This window comes from Corvus cornix, chromosome 23, assembly GCF_000738735.6.
Source record: "Corvus cornix cornix isolate S_Up_H32 chromosome 23, ASM73873v5, whole genome shotgun sequence".
In the NCBI taxonomy this organism is placed as follows: domain Eukaryota; kingdom Metazoa; phylum Chordata; class Aves; order Passeriformes; family Corvidae; genus Corvus; species Corvus cornix.
In genome coordinates, this window is record NC_046352.1 from 7408245 (window position 1) to 7432782 (window position 24538).

Here is a 24538-nt window from a genome sequence, read left to right on the forward strand (position 1 = left end):
CAGTACAGTGGACTGTTAGAAACCACACTGAAAGCAAGGGGTGGTGGGACCTGCAAACATTGGGATCTACATTTAGCGAAGGCCATCTGGTTAGTTAACCCCAGAGGCTCTACCAATTGAGCTGGCCCTGCTCAACAGCCTACATAGCATAGATGGGGATAAAGTCTCTTGGTGCATATTAGAAATGTGTTAGGGAAGACAGTTTGCATTAGTTCTGCATCAAGCAAAGGCAAACCCATCTGTGAGACTGTTTTTTGCTCAGTGACCTGGATGCACTTGGTGGGTAATGCAAAAGGATGCTATGCAGGGCCAGGAGTTAGACTTGGTGATCATTGTGCGTCCCTTCCAACTTGGCTTATTCTGTGATTCTGTGAAACATGATGTGTACCTCAAGGGGATTTGATTTTTGGGTGAACAGTCTATAATGTTGAATTATACAATACTGTTTGCTCAATGACACTGCCACTGTGTGCCATAACTACCATGACCAATGAGTATGGAGTATGTCAGATACACAAGCCGTGAGCTCCTGACGCAGCTTGCAACCAGCCAACAGCACACCAGCCCTGCTGTCCTGGAAGACATCTAGGACCGATAGAACCCACAGCCATGGACTAAATGAACTCAACAGACACCTTGGAGGTACAGTCACCAACTATGGAAATGATAGCTGCACTTGTGTGTGTATATATCCACACACATATATCTAAGTATATATATAGTTGGAAGGTGTAGGATCTGGGCATGTCATAGACGATACCGAATAAGGGGGGGCTAATGCCCTGGTTCTGGCCAAGACAGAGTTAATTTTTGCAGTACACATGAGGGGCCATGGCCAGGACAAGGAGGTTATTCTATACCACCTCCCATCATTGCTGGAGACAGGGAGAGGAAAGGCTTTCCCAGGGAGAAGGGGTTTCTACCAGTTGAGAAAACATGGCAGAGGGAGCTGTCCAGTATTGTCTACTGTACAGTTGTTTTTTTCTGTACGAATCCTTTATTTTCTTGCACCCACTGTCATCAGTATTGTTGCTGTTACTGTTTGTTTTCTTATCGCATTGCTGTTCTTATCTCAACTAGTGAGTGATCTTTGCATTTTATGCCTCCAATTCTCCTCTTCAATCTGCGACAGAGAGGAGGGGAAGGGGAAAAGTGGGGGAGTGAGAGAGTGGTTTTGGAAGTCTTGGTGGGGGCACTGAATTGGGGAGTACCATTCCTAAACCATGACACAACTTCAGAAGGCTGCTCAGATGAATTAAAACGGCAGTAGACATGCTTTCTGAGATGCTTACTACCAACCAGATGAAGCAAGGGAGGGAACAGAAAGGCCAGTATATGTTCATTGTAGATAGAGCAAAGAAAAAAACCCAAACTTTCTGTCACAGAGCGTAAGTATATCAGGTGAATGTACACTGACAAATCTGAAAGAGGGCATTTGGAAACAGCTATAATTACAGATGTTCCAGGAAAAAAAAAACAGTTTATCATAACTTACCTGGCTGATGATTATATTTTTGACAGTATGACCTAGTTTCCAGTGACCCAATTCATGACCGAGTACAGCCAGAACTTCTTCATTTTTACATCCTTGTTTCTTATTCTGAGGGAATAACAAAACAGAAGTATTATCAGGTATATCTGAACACAACCAAATAAATTTCTTACTCATTTGTTTTTTCCTTGGTCATTTAAGTATCCCTAGATCAGACCATTCCCTTCCAACAGCAGAAACACACATATAATTTCTTGCTGAGCCTTTTTCATGAAGATACTTACAAAAATAGAATCTTTTAAGTTTAAGAAGATTTCTACTATGAGGTGGTTTTCTTATTTCTATGTATGCAGACATGCTGATGCAAACCTGAAAGAACACTGAAGATCTGTCTTCCAAACACTCTCCTACCATCCCTCCTTCTCATCCTGTTTATTTACTCAAGCAAAGCATTACACTGGAAGCAGGTATTCAGAGCTCCAGACTTTCAGAGGAAAATTGAGAGCAAAGCCCTGTTCCTACTTCCTTCAACACTCAACATGTAGCCTTCCTCCCAAGGCGGTACTGTTCCTTTAAAAAGGAACTGTCCTCTTCAAAAAGCCCTATGACATGCCTTAAAGCTATAGTTAGGAAGGACAACTGCACGTTCAAAGATCCATTAGCAAGTCAGAAGCAAACACAAAGGCTGAAGAACCTGTTGAAATGGAACACAGACTCTCATTATGACTAGATCAGGTGAGCTCAACATCCCCTCCTCTCACCACCCACTCCTGCAGTTTTGACAAACAAAACTCTAGGAACCACTAACATTCTGTCAAGGAACAGAAGCTGGACTGAATAACAGTCTAGACATTGATCTAACCTTAGGCTGCACGAGGCCATTTGTTTTTCTCAGAATTATTTCTTCAGGTTTTTCAGAAAATATTCCATTAGCTTTAGTCATTTCCATATTCTTCTGAGGCCACAACAGCTGTTTCAGCAGACTCATGATGTGCACCTGCACATCAAAGGAGAGGCCAGTGCCAGGCCACCATCCTGTTCTGGGTATGAGAGGATGCACATGTGCGATCTGTTTGTGCGGTGTGCCTCCTGCACCAAAAACTCTGCATGCAGTAAAAGGCACACAAATGACACACTGAGAATTAAAAGTATTTCCTTCAAAGGGAAGCTTTGATGTGGCAGTCCCAGGAGAAGAAGATGAGCTAAAACCCTGAACAGGTCCCTTATTCAAACAATTATAAGGAAGGTCTAGTTTTCACATGCAGGGAACTAATGTTTTGCTAAAGCCCCTGCAGATTTTTACAGTCTCTGGTGCTATCTGCACAACTCAGCCCCAGAAATTCCAATTAGCAAATCAGGCATACTTTGGTGTTGAAATCCTTAGGGTTTGGGTTTTAGCAACTTACTCAGGACCTTTAAAACACATTAGAAAACACACGGGAATATCTCACCAAGAAGTTAATATAAATAACACAATGAAAAACAAACTCACTTTGGTTTTAGACTTTGTTTCTTCATTCTCACCATCTTCTCCTTCTGCTGGTTCTTTGTTCAAAGCAGAATAGTCTTCCAGGAGTGTGTCAAAGAGTACTATCCGCTTATTCTTGAAGAATCCATAGAAATAAGCATTGCTGTGGGAAGAACGCTTAGAACCTGATGGGGAAAATTCAAACACCATGATCTGAATAATCCCATGCACTGAAGCCTGTAAGGTATGGCAAAGACCAGATTCTTCCAGAGGAATTCTCAAAGTCCCCAAATGAACAGCAGACAAACTCAAGCACATCTGTTTGCAAGCTGAAGCATATTCTAAAATCTAATGATGACTCCAATAGAGAAATGTTGCAGGTAATCACTAAAAGCATAAGAGCAGTCTTGAACACCTAGTGTCCAAGAAGAAAAGCAAATTCTATTGCAATTTCAGATTTAGAGTAGAAAGAGCATTCTGCATTGACACTGCTGCAGGCAAAGAACCTGTGCCAAATTATGCAGAATTCTTTCAAATGTGCCAGCAAAGATGAATGTAAACAGATAAATATGAAGACTTTAGAAACAGATAAGGAGAAGAGATGGACTACAGATAACACAGTCCTGCAATACTATTTTGTTTGCAATAGGCCATTTTTTACAGCTACCTTTATCGAGATCAGGTCAGTCATGGACTGTTTCTACCGTCAATACACCTAGGGCCAAGAAACTTATCTCTTTCCATGGAATGTGGACAGTTTCAGTTGATTTAAAAGCTTATTTTTCCTTATAGACAGAAGTTGTAGCAACATCACGACTGAAGGATGTCTCCATGAGAGCAGATGTGGATTCCCCTGAGTTTTTTGCAGCAAAGGATAAGTTGGAAGGCATTTGCCTTAAAACACTTAGTATAAATGAATGAACTGCATAAACCCCTTAGGGCACAAATATCCATTGATTGATTTGAAGCCAACCTGTAGATGGTCTTTGTGACCTTCAGCACCAAACCACGACAGATTAACAGAGGAAGGGACTGGTCAGAGTATGACGCCTCAGCACCTGGTCCCTGCCCAGTGAAGAAATCTGAACGCCTACAGAATAGCAAGGTTTCCTTTCTGTGTGTAATAAAAATCTTCATCTTTCACTAAACATTGGTAGAGAAGGAACCCTTGTAATCTGCCTCTTACAGAATGAAGCCTGAAAGTAAAGGACTTAGTTGCACATTTTACCAAGAATTCAGTTCTGGAGCAGGAAGAGCCAAGACAGAGTGCAGAAAAACACCAGTAAAAAATGTTCCCACATTCAGTCCCCCATGCCAAAAGGGAATGGTGCTGGCTCAACACTCTTAAGAATGCTACAGAAAAAAGGGGGGGAGTGGGACAGTATTTGGAGCTTTAGCAGCCTCCACTGCAGCTCCCTGCACTTAAGCAGACATGCTGCAGAAGCCAACACAGGACACTGCACAGGGGCTGCAGTACCAACAACTGGTTCATGGCACTTTTACCATTGTTAAAAGCTGGGATACTGACAGCAATACATTTGGGAAAACCGTACCTGTTTAGCAAACCCCTGCACTGACTCTCAAGCTTGAAAAGCTTTAGCTCGGCTTGAAAAGAGAAGCATTTCATGTGCCCCAAGTGTATCAGTGGTTCTGAGCAGCACTGAGGCAGAACACTGGCAGGACTTGACCAGTCCAAAGTTTTGAGTCACAGCTTCTAGGCTAGATAAAGCCTTCACCACCCTCTCCAACAGCAAACTTCTATCATTTTAGGTCTTTATGCCATCTCATACTGCTTTCACAACGTCAATAAAAAACACCTCTGAGCCTCACAGTTGGGACACAAAACCAAAACAAAATTTGGGAAAGCCCCTGCAATCAAATTCAGACAGGAGCAAAATAAGTAACAGTGGAAATGTCAAACAGTAAAGTACTCCATGAACATGGAATTGAAGTGACATGGCAGCTGGCATGCTCCATGTTATATTCCATAACCTGAGAAATTCAGTATTAGAAAGTGAAAAGAATTTGTCTAAAGTAGGTGTGAGACCATCCAGCTACAGCATAAGAAACCATCCCCGTGAAATAGGTATTTTTAATTTTCAAGACTTTTTCAACTGTTTTACCAAGGACTTTGAGACAATTAAGGCTAAACTGAAATTCGAAAAATTAAAAAGCTATTTTCTTTGTTTCACAGTTCTAAAATTGTAATCTTAACTACTTCTGTGCTCCCTGACTTGACCAACCTGCGTATTTCCATTCCACAGACCCAGGACAATGCTTCCAACCAGAGGCTGAGTTCAGGCTGTGCACTGAGCTTCAGGAAAAAGACCAGGAAAATGCTACAGACATTGGCAAGTATTGCAGTATCTGAGCAATGCAAGCAACTACCCTACTACGGCATCCACAATCAATGCTAAAACCCCACATATTTAAAATTACAAAGCCTTTTTATTTAAAAAAAACAAAACAAAACCTCACCTTCAACAACATACACCTTAGTCAATGGGAAGTCAATGCTCTTTGCCATTGTTTCAATTTGTTGCTTGAGCTCTCCCTCCGGAAGTGGAATGAATTTATCAAACAAAGGTGCAATATAGTCTGCATAGATTGTAACAAGCACCTGCAAACACATGTGGATATTAAGAACAGGCCATGCAAACGTGTTTAGTACTAAAGGTGGAGCAAAAAGTTCAAAAAGAGGGCATAATTTCAGAAAAAACACTTGATAAAGCAGAGTCCTGTATGAAGTGGGATCTATGGCCAGGCTCTCTATGGGCTGCTTTGTCTGGTGGCCAGTCCACAGTTCAGCAACAGGATGGGGCAGGTGCCGGTGCACAAACCACCTACACGCTTCAGCAAAACTGGTGTGAACAGCACAGAAGACAAGGCCTCTGGGTAGCTGGGAGCAGGGAGCTCATCAGTGACAGGCTGTCACTTCCATGTACTTCACCAATCCTGGAAAGCTCTGAAGTGTTTCATACTCAGCTGCAGAGATGAAGGAACCAGGAGATAGAAGAAGTGGGACTAATTCCTGCTAACTTGCAAAGCAACTGTCTAAAGAGAGGCAAGAAATTTCACGTCCCCTGTCTTCTTTCCATTTCCCAGCTGTTGGCAGGGCCAAGGCAGTTGACTGTCTGATGCCTCTGGTTCCACAATGACTAACAGCCTTGACCCAAAAACATCACTGCAGTGCACCTGCATCTCTTTAAGCTGGCATCAGCTGCGGCCCAGTTGAGAAAGCCAGAACTAGAATAATGTGATGGAAAGGACAGCTCAACTTCCTTTCCTCATACTCTGGATCTTCACAAAATTATTTTTATTTATTTATTTTAAAAGTTTAAATTCTGCTTAGTGAAAAAGGAACAGGACATGAGAGGCAAATGGACATCAACATTAACTTCAAAATTATCTTGATACGTTTTATTTCACTGAAAACACGTACCTGGACTTTTGACAGTGCGTGCACCGTTGAAAAAGTCCAATGAAATAGAAAATCAGAAAAACTAACTTTTGTGAAGTCACAGCAAGTGAGGGCATCAATATGAAACACCAGTTATTTTTGTTGCTGTCATTTTAGAGGCTTAAACCTCTGCAGATATTTTGCAGAAGGTGTAGGAGGGTATTTCATAGAACAGAAACCAGCTTTTCATTCCAGACTAGTGTTTCAGACCATATAGCATGTGGGGACTAATTATAAGGTTTTATCTCAGATCTTTCTGTAATGCCTTGGTATCAGCAGGCACAACAGACTAGTAGGAAGATGCAACTCTGATTACAGAGTTATGGAACTGGAATTTTTCCCTAAACCAGACTCTAAAGGGTAAATCTAATACCCCTTTGGATGATTTTGCATGTCAGAGGCTGTTCAAACACATAAAGGCCTGAAACCCTATAAAGTTGCAGTTGCAACACTATGAAGTTGAGGTGGCACACACCAATTGTCTAGGCATGCACTTAACCCTCAGGGGTGGAGGGGGCCCAGAGGAAAAGAATAAGCCAAGAATGCTAAGTATTCTTTCAGTACAGAAGTTTGCAGCTCTGTCAAGATGTTTTATTTTCTACCTTTTGTTGTGTAAAAGACAGACAAAACCTGTTATATCAGGTTCTAAAATATATCTGTAGCACCTCAGGACAAAATCTATGTGGACAGCTAAATGGGAAGCTGCAGGCAGAGCAAAAATAAAGTACTAGTTTGTAATAGGAAAGTGAGAGAGAGAAATGTGGCTTCAGCTGCATATGTTCTGGTTCTCACCTTGAAATTTAGTGCTTGGTACTACTCACCTACATCTTTCTACTCAACCTGCTTGTTAAAGACTACAAAAGGGGCATTCAGAAAGTTTCTCATATGAGATCATGCAATATTTTTTACAATCTATATTTTAAGAAAAGATAGCAAGAATAAATACAGTCAATGACTGGTATAAAGGAAGATAAATAAAAAATCTTTTCACTTTCAGTGTACAAATGAGGGCAGGCCATTTCAGAAAATCCTGTATCTTTCATCACTTATTTTAAAATTCCAACTTAATCCTTCTATGAAAAACCAAGTTTTTAAAGCTTTTAAGATGAAACACTTAACATATGAACTGGATATCACATAAAGAACTAATATCCAATTTTGCAAATAATAAGGCTACACTGGAAAAGTTGTAAGTATGAACTGTTTCACACAGATTGAGAGAGAAATAGCTCAAATGATGAGTTAGGATTTAAGAGTATGCTGCTGATCAAAGCTTGCAAGAAAAAAAACAGCTCTTTAAGAACTGTTGTCTGAACAAATCTTTCTGTTATAGTAATTTCAATACATGTGACCTGGCATTTTTGACACCTAACACTGTGATTTTTCAAAATGCATTCAAAAACAAACAAACAAAAAACCAAAACCAAACAAAAACAAAAAAACCCCAACCAAACGAACAAAAAAAAGGGAATATGTTACAGCATAAGGACACCCGGACTAGAAAAAGCAGGAGCCAGCATAACAAAACAACAGAAACATTGTATAATTAAGCCAACAAACAAAAGCTTGAAATAATTCAAAGTAGCAATCTTAAACTGAATTTACCACCTAAGAGGGGCACTTCTGCTACTGCACTGTTGTCATCAAGCTTTGAGTTAATGGCCATATAGAAATCTACTAACCCACACATATTTTTCTTCAGTTACATGTTAAGCATCAGTGAAGCAAAAATGCTAGTAAGCAACAAATACAATTCAGATAATGAGATCTGTATCCCATAAAAACAGCATTATGAAAAAGCTTGCAGTCATGACTTAAAATGAGCCACAATTCCTTCCACGTTGTCATATCTGAGAAAATCAATGCAGCTATCAGATTATGCAAGTGGAAAATCAGATTTTCCTGTGTTAATTGCAGTGGCCTCCCACACAGCATTATCATCACATTTTTGTACAGATGTAGCCAGCCAGTGCCTCTGCTTTAGAGAGAAACCTGACAAATCAGAAGTCCAAGAAAGCTATAGAGGTGATCTGAATCTAGCAGCAGGGAGAAGATAAAGATAAAAAGCAACACTTACTTAAGTCATGAATAAGAAACTTAAGACAGAAAACTATCATGACTTCCTATACAAATATTCCTTAAAATTTTCTTGATAGTGCACTCCAACCCAGAAGTCTGAACTTCAGCTGAGAATTAGGGATTGACTGACCCATATTTACTGTTGGGCTAACATGGCACGTTTTATTACATCACTGTAACATAGCCATTTACTCTTTTACTTGTTAAAGTGTTTTTTTAATCTAAAAATGAATGACTATATACAATGGTACTTGTGTAATTTCTACCTTGGGTGAGCACTGGTTTGTATATTGAGGAAAAAGGCAGTTGAGCACTATGCTGAAAGAGACAAAAAATACAGCCCTCAGAGTAACAATAGAAAGTATCAAATACTTATGATATAGATAAAACGTCATTTTACATAAACCCTAAACACATCAGCTACAATTCAGTGTATGAAAGCAGCTATATAAGCAGAACAATGAAACATTGCTACTTCTCTTAATACCAAGCAATGCACTGAGACCTGTGCAGTAACCTACAAGAAATGCCCAATGGAAACACCACTAATGAAAGCACAATCTGCTTTGCCTTGCCAATCTGCTGGCACTTGCCCTTGTGCCCTTTCTGTATTTAAGAGAAAGGAAAACCTATTACCGCATACTGCTGTATTTCCAGTACTTATTCTAAAGCTTTTTCAGTGCTTATCTTTCAATTGATGAAGACACTCCAGTATTAAATAGATTAAATATATATGACATTAACGTCATATATATTTATCAAATATATATGAGCTATTATTCCTAAACAAGTACATTGAGAGCAAGACACCCTGTTAAAGTTTGTAGATATTAAAATTCACAAGAGATTTAGATTTTTCTTCTTTTCCTTTCAGCTGGGTTCAGCATGCTGAGCCATGCCAGTAAGCTGGAACCTGGAAGAAACCCAAACATCTCGTACTCACCAAGGAAACAACTAATGTGAAGAGCCAGGCATAGATAAAGAAGTAGTCTCCCCCTATTTTAATAATGTAAAGCAGAAGGGATGTCACTGGCAACAGAATACACTGAGTCACAACAAACTTCTTGACAGCATCCTTAAAAAAAAATCCCAGCGTCTGCAAAGAAAGGATAAATTGTATCAGTAATATGTCAATGTAAATATTAACATGCCATTCTGGTTAGTGAACTGATCCCTTCAGTTAAGACAAATGGCAAAACAGCAATGCCAGTGTCATAAGAAAATCAGAGTCAGTCAAAAAGGAGCTTTTCTAGCAGCTCCATACAACCACATGGACTCAAGCCCATGCAGATACACTCTTCCTTAGTAAGGCCTGACCCAAAGCATCCTTTTGCGTTGCACATTCATTAAAGGAGGAAGACAAAATTTAAGCTTATCTGTCCCTTACTTCCTTTACCAATCTATATCCCACACATTATGGATTCTTAGAAAATAAGAAACTCTCAAAGAAGCACTGCTACTGAAAATGTTTTCTCTTTCATTAAACAGCTGCCCCAGTTTGTCTTAACTTTCGGTTACCACTAAGCTAATTATCCTAACTGGAAATATATAGAAATCCTATTACAGATTTTCAGCAATACCTTGGGCATTTTACTCCAAGCTTCCACTGACATGCAGTTACTACCAAATAGCTATCTCAGGCTTTAAAAGTATCATAACTTTAACAGAAGCAATAGAAATTTCAAAGACCTCTATCTGAATGATCTGATCTAGTGACTCTGCAACACAATTAAGATACCCATCAAGCTCTAAAGGATTAGTATGTAAAGATCTTTCAAACAAGGCTGTACTGAAAAGGTCTGAAAGAAAAACAGGTCAACTACAATCCGTTTAGCTCGTATTTTCATTTTAAATCTCTCTTTACTTCCAGCTCCACAATCTAGGAGGAGTAGAGCTAGCAAATTGCATGGTGTCTTTCATCTTTGGTGAGTCTCTTGCTTCCTAAGGCAAATGTGACTTTGAGAAAAATCCTCATTTTCAGCAAGCAACTCCTACAGAAGGAAGAGTCTATTTGAAGATCAGCTAAGAATCATTGCTAGGAATTCCAAAGTCTGGGCCAGTACCAGGTGTGAATTTGGCTTATTCACTAAGGGGCCCAGACCATCAGTCTGAAATGGAAGGTGGAGATATGACTGTTTGTAAGACATCCGGTACCTAAGACATGGACTCAGCCTTTAGCTCTCAGTATGATGACCACTGCCAGGAAAAAACCCTTGTAAAAGACCATGAGGTAGCTCAGTCAAGCATTTTATTTCTATGGGTGTCAGTAGCACATCTTCATTTGCTTGTTTGATTAGGCACTGACAACAGTGAAGCATGCAGAGAGCACAGCTCTTGGGAGTAAATGTTCCGATACACCCAGAATACTGCTTACCTTGCCTAAAGCAACAATGAAACCACATGGATTCTGCAAGCTCTCAAGGCACTTTTAAAGAAGCCCAAGCTATTAAGTGCAGTATTTGACACTTTCCTTCTGCAGAAAGGCAGGGCCTGATCAAGTCAGGTTCTCCATCCATCAGCTACTGTGCTGATTGGCTCTAATTCTACAGTCTTTGGACTTCTGTGTGCTGGACATGAAGGGCTTGCAGATTCCGCACCAATACAGAACTCACTCCTCACTAAGGTAGGAGAAGCAATCAAGGTGTAGGCCTGATGTAACTACTAAGGACTGATATGAGAGACAAGAGCGAGAGATGGCATTTGATGTGTGTTTAAGGATTCAGAATGTCAAAAGGATGGCTAGGCTAGGCCAGGGCATAAGCACATTGCAAGAATTAGGACTCTGCCAGCCTTTACAATTTTTGGGGACTGCAGAACAGAAGTGATAGCCAGAGAACAACCAAAATACTTTAAACATATATTGCCTGTGGAGAAAAGACTGATTGACTCATGCTCTGGAAACACAGGAACATTCCTTCCTTCCTTGCTAGGAGCAGGACGCTAGCCTGGCAGTGTGCTCACTGTCAAGTCTGCAGAAGGGATTAGGATCCCCAGGACTGTATCTCAGAACCACCTGGGACATGAATGGGCACCCTCAATCTGACAGTGAGGATCTCCTCGCTTGTGAGAAAAAAGTGACACACAGGTTTTTAGAATCACGAGGTTTTTACACAAGACTAGAGAGCTAAATGGAGTTCTGAGTTGGTCACAAGCTCAAGGTTTATGACTAATTAGGACAATCTTCAGATTTCCTTCTCAAGGCCTGGAGCAGGAGCTGCTATTGACACAGTATTGAAATATCAGAGGTGGGGGGACACACAGCCAAACCAGCCTTGTCGTTTTCTGGGAACACACAGATTTAACAGCAAAACTGTGCAGTGAGAATTTTCATAGTTGGTCTTTCCTGGAAGGAAAACAGTATGCCATTAAATAAATTGATGTGAATCAAAATAATACCAGATGTGTCAGGATCTACACATTTCTGTTTTAAAGGGTGCAAACTAGATCACTGCACTTAAAGCCCTTTTTATTACTTACTTCCTTTCTTGTTTATAAAAAGGAATAAGAAGCATCAATGTATCAATCTACCAGGAACATAAGGAGTTCAGAAACAAACTGATTTCACTTCTTTAGTCTTCCCACCTCCATAGAGACTGGAAGATGAAATTGGCAAATAGAATCTCTACTGATATTAAAATGAACCACATTTGCTACCCATCTAAATTTCATTCTAATGCAAAAAAACCAAACAAACAAACCAGCCAAACAACAACTTCCTAGTAGACTTGGAACAGAAAGTACTGTAGACAACACCAGCTGGCTCCAAAAGCAGAAAACAAATCTTATGCTCTGGCATGAAATGGCTAATGATGGGCCCCAGATTGAGGTTCTTCTCTCAGAAAGAATATCTCATCTCATGAGAAACTGATGCTGACACAGGTGAAACCAAGTTGGTAAAAGCAATTAAGAAAACCAGAGCTGATATTATATGGGTACCCAACACAGGTACAAATGAAGAGCTGAATTCTCCAATCTAGTAAAGACTGATTTAAGAAATCAGTAAGTGAAACAAAATGAGAAGGAAAGTAATTTCTTGGTTTCCTTTCACCTGGGCATTGATCATAAATCAGGAGTGCCCCTATCAAGCAAATGATCCAAACTTCTCAGGAAAGGCAGATGGAGGGTTCATCCAAAAATGAACAGCTGAGGCATGAAACATTCTTTGTCCCACCCCTAGAACACACATCTCTATGCTCAGAGGCATGGGCTCACACAGCCTGCTGCTGCATGGGCACTCCTGCAACAGCCACTGATAAAACTGATTCTTATGCAGTGTGAGTAGAAATGTCCCTAAAACTAATGATCTTTGGCACAGATATGGACAGACCAGTCTACCTAACCAATCTGAACCCATCAGGTCAGCACAAGTGCTCTCTGCAATACCTGTTGATTGAAGCCATGTTTCTCTTCTATGACAAATGTATTATACAAACTCCATGGGAGACCAGTCACTGCACTGAAGAGTGTTGCAAGCAGTAGAAATACCAATGACTGAACAATCTGAAAAACAAAACAAAAGAAAACCACCTGATATTTACTGACCCATACTAACAAATATTCTGGATGTTAAAAATGGCTTTTAGGTCAGTGACTTAACTGAAACCAGTTAGAAGATGATGCTAGATAAATTCACAGAATTAACTTTTTCATGATGATTAGATTATTGCTCACTATAATAGCTTACTAAGGATTTGGAACACAAATTTGGATACATGCTTCATCCACGGCACAAAGGCAACATAAGCAGTAGCCTCAAACTTCTTACCCTTTTAGTGCGCAGGTAGATCAATTCTAGTACCAGTAAAAAGAAAACACCCAAATAAAGAACTCCCAAAAACCCAGCCCACCACCTCATTTGATTCAAGCAGATACCAGACTTTGCTTTTAACATATAAGGCTGTTTTAATTAGTAAACTAATTTAAAAGCAAGCTAATTTACTGTTACCTGTTCTCAGAATCACACAGTCATTGTGGGCACCAGAAAATATCTGTTCTTTTTACTATATTATAGGTTAGCTACATCTCACTTTTAACTAAACACCAACTTAAAAATTAAAATTATTATTGCAGTAGGGACCAAATACTTTCACAGAAATTTAAGGCCTACTTACCTCATATTCTGGTCCAAACCCAGCACGACCAGAGATCTGACCAGACAGTTTCCAGAGAAAAGGAATTCCTCCACAGAGGAGAATCATCTTGAAAACAAAACCACATACCACAGAGGCAGTATGAAACACACTGTCATCTTAGTCTACTAAAATTTCAGCATGGTAAGAACCTTTAAGGGTGAATAAGACAAGTTTTATAATTAGCTTTTTGCCACCCCTCTGATCTTAACAGTGATAAAACAAGCCTGGAATATCTGGCAATAGTTAATTTTTACTTTACAGAAGTAGAGAGAAGGTAATTTCTTTTTTTCCTGTGAAATACTAGCATATTTCCAAGCCTATTTTCTGTAGACTTTGCTGCTATATTGGCTCAGACATAAGGTATATTTTCAGAAGATCTACGTATACATATACCCATATACATACATATATCCATACTGCAGCCTCTTGTCTTGAAGAGAAGCCACCCTCCTCTCCCAGAGCAGAGGTTCACCTGTGTTCCCTGCCCAGAGAAAAGCCCCAATTTCATTTTCACTACTGGAGCCGTTATAGCCATTTTGAAGAAAGCTTCATGGTCTCCTCCTTGTGCCTGCTCCCAATGTCTCCTGACATACTGGCTGCCAAGGAACAGGGAGTGAACATTTGGGATACACCACCATCAAAGAAACGCCCAAGCTAGAGCTACTGAAGCAAGAGCTCACTGCAGCTCACGGCCAGGCCTGGCAGCATTTCTTATCAGCTCAACTTGTAAATATTTCATGTTTGCCTTCTTAGCAAGTGATGCATCCACTATATATATATAAATCACTTTTCAAGTAAGCAGCCTTCCAATACTGATAATGCCAGGGGGTTATTTATTTATTTTGAAAAGGCTTACTCTTACAACCTAATTGTTAGGGTGCATTTTCAGTGTCAGCAGGAGATGGAAAGGATCAAAGCAAGTGTGGTGGTTTTAAAAGCTCAGCATAGAAATTAAAGCCATTTAAACTGTACCCTTTCAATAGTGGAGGGGAACAAGAAAAAAACCCAACTCAGAGTGATTATACATTAGAGTCACAATTTACTAAAGAAAACAGCAGTAAACACAACACTAAAAAAAAAAAAACAACCTGTACAAAAGAGAGAACTGGTTTAACCAGCAAAGACAAGATATTGCCCGGTCCCCCCTAGGGCAAAAACAAGATGGCAGAGGACCTCGGCGCTAGACCTTTTGGGTTGAGAAAACAAAGAACAATGTGAATAAACACAACAGTATCAATAAAAGAGGGCACAAAAGAGAGTGTTCCACCCACAACAGTATTTACCACCAAACAAACAAAATTGCTTCCTGAAGACAGACGTTGTTTCCACACAAAAGCAAAACGGTGGCTGTCCAGTACACTGCCTGCCACGCTACACCCAGGAGAACAAAGGCAGCACACCGGAGAGGATCTTGCCGCTCAACAACCTCCCCCCAGCCTGGAAACAACGGAAAATGAACTAAACAAAACCTGAAGAGCTAGTTTTAATAAGGAACTATGCTGACAAGCTGCTCACTCCATGCCACTTGGCAGGCCTTGGGTCCCACTACATCTCTCCATGGGCGGCAGTACCAGGGGCAGCACGGCGCGGTCTCAGGCACAATCCCTCTCCCCGGTGGCTGCGCAATCCGGGGCGGCTCCGACCTGCGGTGCAGCGGCTCCTTCTATCCGAGGTGGCAGCGATGGCAGGTGGCAGTGGCCTTGCGGGTATTGCAGGAACCCCGGCCCTGCACTCTCTCCTCTCACAAGCCCCAGACAAAAAGAACCACGACCCTTCCACTTCATCTTTCCTGATGAAAACCATCCCCTCTTCCAACATGACATGGTGGTATTGAATACTCAACACTGAAGCTCCACTCTCCTTGTTTTGTAACCGTAAGAGCAAGTTTGTTCCTCCTCTACAGACTACCTGTAGGTTTTAGACCTGACAGTCCCAGAAGTATCACCCTCAACAAAGATAGCTATTAGCATGTTGTTGATACTAATTAGTTAAAAAGAAACCCAAATCATTAATGGCTGAAATAAAGCATTCTAGTAATTCTAACACAGCATCTCCCCTTCAATTAATTTGCTGGGTTAATGAATCATACTTCAACCTATTAAAGGCAAAAGCTTGCAAAACTGGCATTCAGTTTCATCAACTTTGGCCACAATAGCCTCTTTCAAGTTCAGGCAGTTCCCAAAGCCAATAAAGAATGTATTTTATGCTCAAAAAAAGTGACAAACCCAGACAGCGAAGGCCACCTCACTTCAGACGGAATCTGATAAACGCAGGACAGATTCTGAGAAATAGAAAGACACACCTCAGCATCACATACAGGAACAATAACTCACCATCACAGACATGTAGAAAAGCTGTACATACCCTACACAAGGGCTATATCCACTTTGCAGAATATAGTCATAGAAACTTTAGGTTGGAAAATCACTCTAAGATCATTGAGTCCAAACCAGCACTGCCAAGCCCACCACTGACCCACGTCCCATTCGCATATTTTTTAAATCCCTCCAGGACTCCACCTGGGCCCTGGGCAGACTGGAGAAATTTCTCATCCCAGATAAATCTCCCCTGGAGGAGGGTTTAACTTGAGACTGTTTCCCCTTATTCTCTGTTCCAGTGCTTGGCCACCCTTTCAGTGAAGAAATATAATATCCAATCTAAACCTCCTCTATCACAACTTGAGGCCATTTCCTCTGGTGCAGTCGCTTGTCACCTGGGAGAAGAAGAGACTGGCCCCCTACATGCCAGGATGCCCCCAGTTTTCTTGGCCACCTGTGCACATGCCAGCTCATGTTCATGAGCATCCCCAGGTCCTTACCTGCTGGGCCACTTTCCAGCCACTCTGCCCCCAGTATGGAGCACTGCCTGGAGCTGTTGTAACCCAAGGGCAGGATGTGGAAACAGACTGCTCCAAAACTTCTTTATTCAGGCCAGTACTCAAATAATTAGCTCGAAGCTTTAACTCACATATTCCACAGTTTTTCACTTAGCTTTTGTACATCAGCATCACTGCAACACAATCAATTCATTAATGGCGGCAGCAGTTTGAGACATACCTATTTTCTAGCTATCACCATCACAGCTGAAACAGTGGAACAACATACAAACAAAGATGCCTGTTGGCTTAGTAACTGACTTTGGCTGCTGCTTAGAAATCAACAGCATAGTCTGGATTCAGTGGCTCAGGTGTGGAAGACAGCTGGATGCACTAATTTCATTAATAAATCAATCAGCTGCTAAAATCATTGTGGATTTGTTATTACAGAAACAGGGATGGAACAGAAAGAAAATGTCACAAAAGAAAGCTAAAGCTATGCTTTTCCTACACAGGCAAGCACAATCACCCAATGGTTTGGGTAAGAAAGAACCTCTAAATACCACAGAATGGTTTGGGTGGGAAGGGACTTTAAGGATCACCTTGTTCCAATCCCCCTGCCACAGGGAGGGATACTTTCCACCAGACCAGGCTGCCCCAAGCTGCATCCAACTTGAACACTTCCAGGGATAAGGCAGCCACAGCTTCTCTGGGTAGTCTGTGCCAGGGCCTCACCACCTTCACAGGAAAGAATTTCTTCCCTATAAGCTAATGCTGTCCTCTGTCTGTTGTGATGCCATCCCTCCTTGTCCTGTCGCTCCAGGCCCTTGTTCAAAGACCCTCTCCAGCTCTCTTGGAACCCCTTTAGGTACTGCAAGGGACTCTAAGGCCTCGCCATGATGTCCAGGCGTTAGAAAGAAAAATTACTTGTTTGTAGAAATGCCTTGTTAAAGTCTAGGGGCTTGATATGCATTAATGATCTCAGCCCCAGGGAAACATTACCAAAGCTTGGGCAGAAGGATGTACACAGGAGAGAATGCTGAATTTCTGAACCACTAGGACATTTGGCAGAATCCCCAAGTTAAGATGAAACCAAGAAAGCTAATCAGCTCTGACTGGGTAACAGGTAATTCCAGCAGGGGCAGATTACAACCAGTGACTCATGGACCACCGACCCAAGAAACCCATTGACTCACAAGAGAAAGACTGAGAATTAGCATGAGAAGCAAAAGAATAATTTAATCAACAGAAGGTAGAATACTAATTAATAAAAGAACTATGTAAATTTTAGTTAATGAACCACAATTTTGTTTGCTAATATGTATAAATGGTGTAAAGTTTGGATGATTGAAGAGACAGCCTTTTGTGGGTTACCACCAGCTCCCAATAACCCCAACTATCTTAGCCTGTCTTTGAAGGTGAGGCACTCTAGCCCTCTGACCATTTCTTGCAGCCTCCTCTGGATCCACTCTGACAGGTCCATGTCTTTCATGCACAGGAGACCCCACAGCTGGAGGCAGCACTGCAAGTGGGGTCTTCACCTTAGTGAAGCAGAGGGGCAGATTCGCCCTGCTGCCCATGCTGCTGGGGATCGGCCCAGCACACGGTTGGCTCTCTGGGCTGCAATCACACATTGCCAACTCATGTCCAATTTTTCATCTATCAGGACCCTGAAGTCCCTCTCTACAAGGCTGCCTTCAATCTACTCATCCCTCAGCCTGCGCTGGTGCTGTGGATTGAACTGAGACAGGTGCAGGACTTTGCACCTGGCCTTGTTGAACTCCGTGACGTTTACACAAGCCCATTCCTTCAGCCTATCAAGGTCACCCTGGACAGCATCTGTCCCTCCTGCCCATCTGCTGCCCCACTGAGCCTGGTGTCAGCTGCAAACCTGCCAAGGGTACTGTAGCAGGTTCGGTTTGTAACCGGGCAGAAGCACCAATTTAGTGTAGTGGTTTGGTCCAAAATACTCATTACTATTTACCTTCTGTGAGATAAGAACTAGGAGAAAAGCAAAGCAGGCACCAAACTTGAAAGAATATAAAGTGGTTTATTAACAGACCTAAAAGAGGGAAAAAGGAAAAATAAAATCATACCACACCTTCAGAACTCTTCTCCGCCCCCCACCTTTCTCCCTTCTCCCACTGACAATGTAAAAAAGACAACCCTTGAGATGTTCAATCTGTTTACCATTTCCATAATAGCCTTGTTCAGTCCATTTAGGAAGAGGAGTCTCTCTTGCTCATACTATGGAGACATTATCACGAGACAGCCACCTGGGTTGGTTCTCTGCTTGCATCATGTGAGAGTCCCCCTCCCACGACTTGCAGCTTTTCCTGTAACTGCTTTCAAGGGTCCACTCTTGAGCTACTGGGGTGCAATTTTAAGGTTGAGCCGTCCAGAAACAAAAGTTCTCTTCACCATCTCTGGGAGCATTTCATCTCTAAGAATAGAGGTCCTCCTCCTTCCCTGGGAGCAAAGGGTCCTCCTCATCTTCATCTCTAGGACTATCTCTGGGAGCATCTCTAGGAACTGAGGTCTTCTCCTTTTCCATTTGGAGCAAAAGTCCTCATCACTTCCATCTCTCCCTGTTCAAACTTCTCATCAAATTACAGCTGCGTCAGCATCTGCCTATCTCAGCGCAGGTGCTTTTGCTCACAAGTACAAGTTGAACACTCCAGCCCCCATGCCTTCATGAAATTACAATGGGTACTCTGATACCTCACAGCTTCACAACAGAATTTCAGCTTTAAGCATCTCCTCTTTCTCCTCCCTCAGGTTTTCAGCTCTTCACAGCACTAAAAGGGTTAATCTCACCTCGGCCTTGCAGCTGGAATTTCGATTATCGCTGTTGGTCACATGACCTTTGCCGGGCATCGGTGGGCAGCTTCAGCTGAATCTTGGCCGAACTGGAGAGGGGGAGCCGGGCCATTCCATCTGCATATAGCAGGGCTGTGGCGGGGGCTGTGGGTGGAACAGGGCCCATCGGCCCCAGGATGGCTGTGGTCCAGCCCGGCCTGGCCCGAGCAGGGCCTGGGGCGGGCCCGCCGGGTCCCCATATGGGGCCCTGCAGCCACCTGTCCCAGCGCCTGAAACGAGAGAGGGCTCTGCCCGGGGTTTGTCTATTCTTAAGTGTGGATCACAGAGGTGGTCAAAATTCTAAGTGGCTTAAAAATTGTCCATATTCAAACTAGCCAGCCAATAGGTTCTGTCAGGTCACAGAGGAAGATGTAAGCACCTCTTTGCAAGAAAATCACTTCTGGGACTATGCCTGCTAACCCATGACAGGTACACTCAGTCCCACTGAAGATATTAAACAGCATTCACCCAGATGTGGACCCTTGAGGGCCACCACTGCTTTCCACTCGGAAACTGAACCATTTGCTTTATCTCTTTGTATGCAGCTATCCAGACAGTTCTTTATTCATCTAACAGTCCATCTGGCAAACTCATATCTCTCTTACTTAGTAGCTACAATGTTTTGGGCAACCATAACAACAGTAGGCCCAGAAGAAGATAAACACAGACTACTGATTCAAGTCTTTGAATAGCATGGCGCTAAATTCAGTGGCAAAAAATGCTCATTCCAATCATGTATATTTTCTTTAGAAACAACAAAGGAACCTGCTTTGGCTAAAGTTCTTGAAATCAAGAAAAAGCTTCAGAACCTTTTGACTCATTGCACTTGCTAGGTGGTTCCAGCTCACCTTACCCACCAACTCACCACCAGAGAGAACCTCTGATTTCCAAATGAAATACTGCCTCTCAAGTCAGTCAGAAACATAAAAGCTCTTCAAACTCATATAAAAATTGTCTCGAGTTCTACTGAGCATACCGAAAATCCCAACAAGAAGAATATAACAGATTGCACTGACAAAACATCCTTCTTACAAGTTTACAGTTACATGACCAACTCTATTTTACAATCCTATTTTCATTACATTTTATAACTGACATTTATGCTTGCTTAAGTTCATTGTGAAGTAGGATATTTCAATTTACTTTGCAATGCCAGGCACTTCAGGATTCCTTTTTGTGGTACTGATGAGCAATGGTATTTCAGTAGTGCGTTAGAAGAGGTTTCTCTTCTCCTAAGACTGTAATTCACACACATAAATAATTTGTTCTAACTAACGGTTCTGTTTTTTCAAATATGTGAACATTACTTGCCCAGTGTAATTCTTCTTATACTTCAGAAGTATCCATTGGTACACTCCCTGTTCTCACAGGCTGCTCATTTTACCTTCTACTTAAATTTTATCTAAAAATGAAAGTAGTTGCATTCCTCCAAACACAGGGAAGGGTCTGTATTTTAACAATTTAAAATAACTCTCCTGCTGCTTATTAATTTTGCAACAGAAACTATAATAGAACATAATTAAAACGTAAGGTAACACTGTAGTTGCGCAGTATGACTCAGCACTGCAGAAAGAAATTACATACTTTCTGCATAATTACTTCTTTTTGTGTAGCAAATACAGCCACAAACAAAAACAGACTATAAATGTCAGTGTTCGCCACAAGACATCAGAATGCCAATGGTGTAGCTGCATGGGACCACTAAGAACCACAGTATTTCAGTTTGAGTACATGAAAAATAACATATGAAAGGTACTTACAGTGCCCTCAACCTCTGAATAGAGGCCTGACCAAAAGCTGAAAGTACTTTTGTCTAGCTGATAGAGACGAGACTTTTCAAATGTTTCTGAGTCCATGATCTGTCCCAGTTCCTGTGGTACATGTGTTGTTGTTCTATACACCCGCCTCTGAAAAATTGAAGACAAAACTTAAAGTCTACATCTAATATTTTAAAGGAGATAAGTAAGAATGAAAAGTAGCACATAAAATGATCCCATGGGCCACCACAGAAAGTTAAAAGAAAAAAAAAAAGGAAAAACAACACACAAAGGAACAAATATTCCTGAATTCCTGTTTTCTCTCAAGTTCTAAATATAAAACTGAAGCATAATTATTATGTTGTAACCAGGAACTGATTTGCTGGCTAAATGACTTATTTAGAATAGCTCAAATACAGATCACACAAACTGATTTTTCCACAGGATGTGACTTACTGCACCGGAGTTAACGACTGAGCTGTTTTGAAACCGAACACCAGATCCTCCGTGCGAGCCATGTGACTTCACCAGAATACATACCTACTGAGTTGCTGCACAAACGAGGTGCTATTTCATTTTAAGTATAGAACTTGTCACTTAAGCATTTTTAACGACTAAAAGTCTTTTCCCTCTGCTGTCTTGTTTCAGTATATTTACCTGTTCTCAAAGGAAAAACTCCTACCCTTTGTCACTTCGAAACACATTCTCCCCTGTCCGGGGCACCAGGCTGCAGTGTCCCTGATCCCAGGGCTCAAAGGAGCTGGCAGCACCGCTTCCTGACCTCCGCGGCGCTCCCCACCCCGCTGGGTCTGGCAGGGACGGGTGCGCGCGGATGCTCCGCGTTCCTGGGGCTGGAAACACCCCGGTGTGTGGCTGCTGCTAAACCTGCCAGGTGGGCAGGCTGGGGGTGGAGATGCGGCTGGCAGGCGACAGCCGGGACCTGACCGAAGAGACCCTCCGTCCTCTATGTCGTATTTATTCTATAATAAGAAGAGAGCGCTGGAATGTGCCTTTCCAGGGTGGCTATCACTCGGAGGCTGCCCAGACATCGCCTGCTCGGGGAGGCGGTGAGCGACGGCCTGTGCAGCTCTTGCGGCGCCTCCCTCCTCTTTCCTTCACCTGTTAAAACTGTCGTTATTTCAAGTCACGCATTTCCTCATTTTTGCTCATACCGCTCTCTCTCAGCTGTCCCGGGGAGGAGGACCGAGCTGCTGGGAGTGCTCAGATGCCGGTGACCCTACCGCACTCACCCAACTCGCCGCTGTGAGTACTCCCACCACCCGCTACAGCGCGCTGAGGCCGCGCCCCGGGACAGGGCCGAGCCCACCCCAGGCAGGCGACAGGCCCCGCGTCGCTCAGCTCCGGCCCCGGCCACCCTCCACGTGAGGCAGGGCCGGGCCGGGCCGGGCCCGGCACAACCCCGGCCCACCAGCAGCCGCCCCCGCCAGAGCTGCACCGCCCTGCCGGTGCGCCAGGAAGGCCTCCCAGAGGTAGACGGCCCACGAGAAGACCAGGACGGAGCAGAAGATGCGGCGCTCGGCCGGCAGCTCTGCCCACAGGTCGCCGGGCAGCGCCATGGCCTCTCCACCCGCCGCACGCTGCAGCGCCGCCTGGCGGCCGGAGGAGCCGGGGGCGGGGCGGTGCTGAGGGGCGGCCGGGCGGGCTCCGTGTGGGCGCCGTGGGCTGTGGGATAGGCTCGGGCTCAGCTCTGCCCGGCACGACTCCGCTTGGCTCCGCCCGGCACGGCTTGGGCTTGGCTCGGCCACCCCAGTCAGGCGCCCGCAGGGCTGGGACGAGGCGTGTGCGGGGCAGCATGGCGAGGATCTAGGCAGAAGTTTAAATTACTTTTCTTCAGTATAATTTACTGAGACTGTGCATATAAGGCCTCGCTAGAACTTGTTCAAAACCTTTTACAGAAACACTAAGAGAAGTACAAAAATTAACACTGACTACTTGCTGATTTATTTAAAGCCAAAATGCCCACTTCAGATTTGGTCGGTGTAATGCTCCATGAAGACAGCACAGTGCTGCTGAAATCCAGAGCTCGCCCAGCAGCACTGCGGACAAGAGTGCTATGCAGAGCACGGGGACTGCATAATCTGACAAAGATGCAGTAAGAGGGGTGTTAACGTTTAGCCACTTCTAGATATGGCATTTTAGTATCATCTAATTTCTACCAGTCTAAAGTATAACAGAACATGTCTTTGGATTTTTAAGTCATTAACTTAAAATAATGCCAACTTAATTTTCTCATTATCTATCAGTTACCTTTTTTTAACTATTTAGAAGAATGACCTGTCAAATATATTGAAGCCCAGTGTTTTCTGTAACCTGATATATCCCTGCAGAAGAACAGGCTAGATGAGGAAGCACTGCTCCCTGTGAGCCCTGCTACTGGCCGGCACTTTTCTCCTTTTACAGAGGAAGCTCTAGAAATTCATCCAAGAGGGCCACACCAGAAGCCTGGTGTGCACTGCACTGGATCCTGACTAATCCCTTACCTACTTCCTTTTCTATAACTTTAAATCTTACAACATTTTCAAGAAAAGCAACAGCTCTCCTATCCCACCTCACTCCCTGCAAACTCATGTGAGCATAGGGAATACTGCTGTGGGGAGTCGGGAGAGCTGAAGGGCTGAAGGGCACCAGCTGTAAACTGTAGGGGGGAGACCAGGCTTAGCACCTGCCAGGGCCAGGCCAAGCCAAGGTGGTTTCAATTCAGCCTCCTCTGCTTTCCGCCATAACCATGCTCAGATTCTGGACACGGTATGTGAGGACTTAACTGGAAATTGAATTTCTCTCAATTAATTCACTGCAGCCAAGATTCAGAATCAGCATCATAAAATTTGAAGACCTTGCACAAGAAAAGACAACCAGAAAAACAACATGCAAGAAAAACCTGGCTCTGCTGAGAGTCCTGATAGAAAGACAGAAGTCAGTCTGGAAGGTCTCTCTTTGTAAAGGTGTTTACAGTTTTTTACTACCCATGGGAACACAGCAGGGCACCCCACAGCCTTGGGGAATTTAGGTATGCACAACCAATAAACACGTTTTTGTCCTGTAAAATCCACACACTTGTAGACAACAATTTTAAAAATGGAAGCAACATTCCCTATGAACTGTGTTTTCTGAGGTATCTGCTCTTCACATTAATAATTCTTTTTTTGGAAATCAATGCAATGGTGTTCCTTTACTGCAGAACAAAATGTTTCTCCTGCACGCTTGAAAGCAAGAAGCTGGAAATGTTACATCATTGTAAGACAAATTCTGGTAGCAATTGGGAGGGAAAATTATGGCCTACCTCATGGCATGAAAACAGAAATAGACAGTGAAAACTCTTCAAACCTTTACCCTTTTGTGGCCTCCTTCTCTAATACCCATCTGTGCCAGGCAACTAGATCAGATAAAAAAGCCCAAGAAGAAATTGGGATAAAGATGTAGATTCATGCTGTACAGTTTTGATGGTGTGACACCTA

At 42.8% G+C, this 24538-nt stretch overlaps 1 protein-coding gene across 1 annotated transcript in view; it reads right to left on the minus strand.

Annotated features, from left to right (window-relative positions):
- ZMPSTE24 (zinc metallopeptidase STE24) overlaps positions 1-22670 on the minus strand; it is a 31046-nt gene extending 8376 nt beyond the window's left edge. Inside the window, exons 1-8 of the mRNA XM_039564648.1 lie at positions 22523-22670; positions 21066-21212; positions 13611-13697; positions 12883-12999; positions 9443-9595; positions 5439-5580; positions 2985-3145; positions 1496-1600 (exon numbers count right to left, since the gene is read on the minus strand). Coding sequence (XP_039420582.1) covers positions 1496-1600; positions 2985-3145; positions 5439-5580; positions 9443-9595; positions 12883-12999; positions 13611-13697; positions 21066-21212; positions 22523-22639 — 1029 coding nt within the window. The 5' untranslated portion in view covers positions 22640-22670. The remainder of the gene's footprint in view (positions 1-1495; positions 1601-2984; positions 3146-5438; positions 5581-9442; positions 9596-12882; positions 13000-13610; positions 13698-21065; positions 21213-22522) is intronic.
- Positions 22671-24538: the final 1868 nt, after the last annotated feature.